At 40.2% G+C, this 3,268-nt stretch overlaps 1 protein-coding gene across 3 annotated transcripts in view; it reads right to left on the bottom strand.

Moving 5' to 3' along the window:
• Nucleotides 1-3,268, bottom strand: part of LOC106881680 (WD repeat-containing protein 64) — a 65,565-nt gene that overhangs the window by 45,081 nt on the left and 17,216 nt on the right. For all 3 annotated transcript variants that reach the window (XR_008263901.1, XM_052967031.1, XM_052967030.1), the window contains exon 8: nucleotides 2,597-2,814. Coding sequence is in view for 2 of the 3 variants with exons in the window: in XM_052967031.1 (XP_052822991.1) it covers nucleotides 2,597-2,814 (218 nt within the window). In the remaining variant the exon portion in view is untranslated. The remainder of the gene's footprint in view (nucleotides 1-2,596; nucleotides 2,815-3,268) is intronic.

Below are 3,268 nucleotides of genomic sequence, written 5' to 3' on the forward strand. Positions count from 1 at the left end.
AAGGTTTCCTTTTTAAAGGAAAAAAATGAGAGGACAATTATTTACAGGACATACGCAGTGGCAACGAGAAAAATTGAAGTAGTATTAGCAGCCCAAGTTTAAAAGGCGCTGAGACCAGTCTTGTAAGGGATTTCCTACCTTTCCAGGGGAAGAAAGTATGGAATGGTGGAGGTGCAGTTTCGGGAGATAGCTACCGCCAGACTACACTCAGCAATACCATTAAAAAATGACGAAGTGGTGCTTCTACCCGTATACCTTGGGAGACGTGCTTCCAAGGTTAGGGTAGAAGACACCCCCAGAAATGAATGTAGCCTGGCTGGTGGCCGCCATACTGCTAGGCATGGAGGAGGGTAGTGGTCCTGCAGGCCACCAGAACACCCTACAGGAACTGGAAAGGGCAGAGCCTAGACATGGTAGTACAGGTGGCCCCGGAAGATAATGAAACGGCCGGAGAAATGATACTAAGAGTTAGAGTGGAAGAGAGGATTCCGCGGTGCTGTAAATGTGGCATTAAAGGCCACATTAGAGCGGATTGTCCTCATCACCTGTGAAGGCTAAGGAAAAGCAAGAGAGTGAGAAAGTAGTTGGTACTCCACTGCCCATGGAGGCTGAGGAGAAGCACGAGAAGGAGATTGAGACGGCACCACAGACAAAATCTGGCACCAGCGTCGAAGAAGAGGAGGTGAATATCGGCTGGGAAACGGCGGGGAAAAAAAGAAGAAAGAAGAGAAAAAGACACGTGGTAAAGGACGACCCCCATCCCACACCCACCCGGCTCCCACTCACACCCACTCTACTTCCAACCACTCCCTACAGACACCAACCCTCTCCATACCCCGCCTGACATAAACACAAGCACAAACACACAGGAGCCCCACATTTCCCCATCCCGCCCCTTGGATAAATTTGTAATATTGTACAATAGACAAAAAGAAGAACTTTGTAATGAGATAAAGACATGGGACAGAGCAATAGAAGTGAATGTAACAAGGGTAGGAGGGTTGCCCGAGGACGTTTGCCGTACAGTGGCGGACCCGGAGTACCTCTCGAGATTGAGGAATTACGAGGAAGAAATTGACTTTGATTGGTGGGTTAAGAAAATGGACATCAGCACAATGCCTAAAAGGGTAAGTTGTGCATATATTTTAAAGGAACTTAGCATAGACATTTTCCAAAAAAGTGGAAATTAGCTGTTACAATGGTATTATCAGTGTTAGTATAACCTAATGTTTAAAAAAAAAGGTTGTATTAACGGGTTCAATGAAGTTGCTCGGAGATGGGGCCGAGCGGCTTCATTTCATTTTTCATTATATTCAATTCATCCTTCCCATTCGTTTAGTTTTTTCTCCCCACCTTGTGCTGTCCCCTCTATGTATGGCTTCCATAGCCAATATCATAAAATAAAGCAGTTCACTGTGAGAAGACGGTTAACCTCGTGTAACAGTAATCGTAGTGCGTCGTGTGAATACTCTCTTTCCTTTTGCTTCGTTAAATTAATTATCCAACTCCCGGACATAAAACTGTCTTTCTATCAATATCTTTGTCTGTCTGTCTGTCTGTCTGTCTGTGTTTGTGTTTAAATTATTATTATTATCATATAATTTAGCATCTGCTTTCCATTCTATTGTGAACAGGACGGTTGATCTTTATCCGGATAGTCTCGCTTCCTCGTCACGATTTTTGGTAGGGTTTATGTGACTGGATGTTCTTTATGGGGTCAACTCATTTGCAGAGTGTTGTGAGTGCGTTTCGTGATGGCAATGGCACTGGAGAAGTTGTCATATCCTCAGCAAGACTAGGCTGTCTTCTCGGTACTACATCATCTCCACTTTGAAAATCATTTCAGTAGCCAAAAATACTGTTAAATACTTCCCATCTATTCCAGAATAAGAATTTGATAAAAAGACCACTCTTTTTCTAGACGGAGCACCGTGCCATGCAAGCAAAGTTTCACAAACTTGGAAAAGAACTCATGATTCGAATACTTGAAATAGACTACTTAAATCTCTGAACTTATTCCTATAGAACATGTATGGAAATATCATGGAATAAGAATGCGACTTAGTCTAAAATTGCATCAACTACAAAGTTTGAAAAAAGCATTGACTAATAGCTTAATCAACCTGGTATTGTACATCATTGATGATTTTTAATGAATTCATGCGTATTCGGGAGAAAGCCGTGATTAGCTAATGGAGAGCCTACAAAATATTTATACAAATTTTCATTTACTGATAATTTTTCATTATAAATTGAATTAACATTGCGTTTATTATCCTGGATATAAAGGTATTGTAAGTCACTGGCTTACCGTAGATATTTGCCTACATTAGTTATTAGTATAAAGCTATTGCGTATATATATACATATATATATATATATATATATATGTGTGTGTGTGTGTGTGTATGTATATATATATTTACATACATACACACACATACATATGCATGTATCCATATACATAATGTTTGCATCTGTATATATATATGCACACATACATAGTACATATATACATATATATGCACTCATATATACTACTCGCACCCACATATATACACATATATTAGTAATATAAAAAGATTGATGAACGTACTTTGTCAGAGAGGCCGGAGAGATGACCATCTTAGATGCTTGTCCCGCTTTATCTTCGGTCAGGTTCATCATGACCTCATCAGTATTGATTGTTAAAATGCTTATGTAGCCTTGATCATCTCCAATTAATAATGAGTCTTGTGTAGTATTTTCGTCTTGTAACAATGCTAATGTAAGACATTGTGGCGTATTGTCGAAAGGTCGGATGCAAATGGGGTGCTACAGTTTTTCAGAAAATTACATAAAACCATGACGCACATGAACTGCCGTTATATTGCGATTTTCACATGTAAGCACATAACACCACCACCACCAATACCAACAATAATAATAATAATAATGCTTTCTACTGGAATCACAAGGCCTCAAATTTGGGGAAAGGGATTAAGTCGATTACATCGACCCCAGTGCGTAACTGGAACTTGTTTAATCAACCCCGAAAGGATGAAAGGCAAAGTCGACCTTGGCGGAATTTGAACTCAGAACGTAGCGGTAGATAAAATACTGTTAAGGATTTCGCCCGGAGTGCTAACGTTTCTGCCAGCTCGCCGCCTTAATAATAATTGTAATAATAATCCTTTCTATTATAGGCACAAGATCTGAAATTTTGGGGAGGGCGATAGTCGATTACATCGACCCCAGTGCGTAACTGGAACTTGTTTAATCAACCCCG

The sequence above is a fragment of the Octopus bimaculoides genome, chromosome 4, assembly GCF_001194135.2.
Source record: "Octopus bimaculoides isolate UCB-OBI-ISO-001 chromosome 4, ASM119413v2, whole genome shotgun sequence".
Lineage (NCBI taxonomy): Eukaryota > Metazoa > Mollusca > Cephalopoda > Octopoda > Octopodidae > Octopus > Octopus bimaculoides.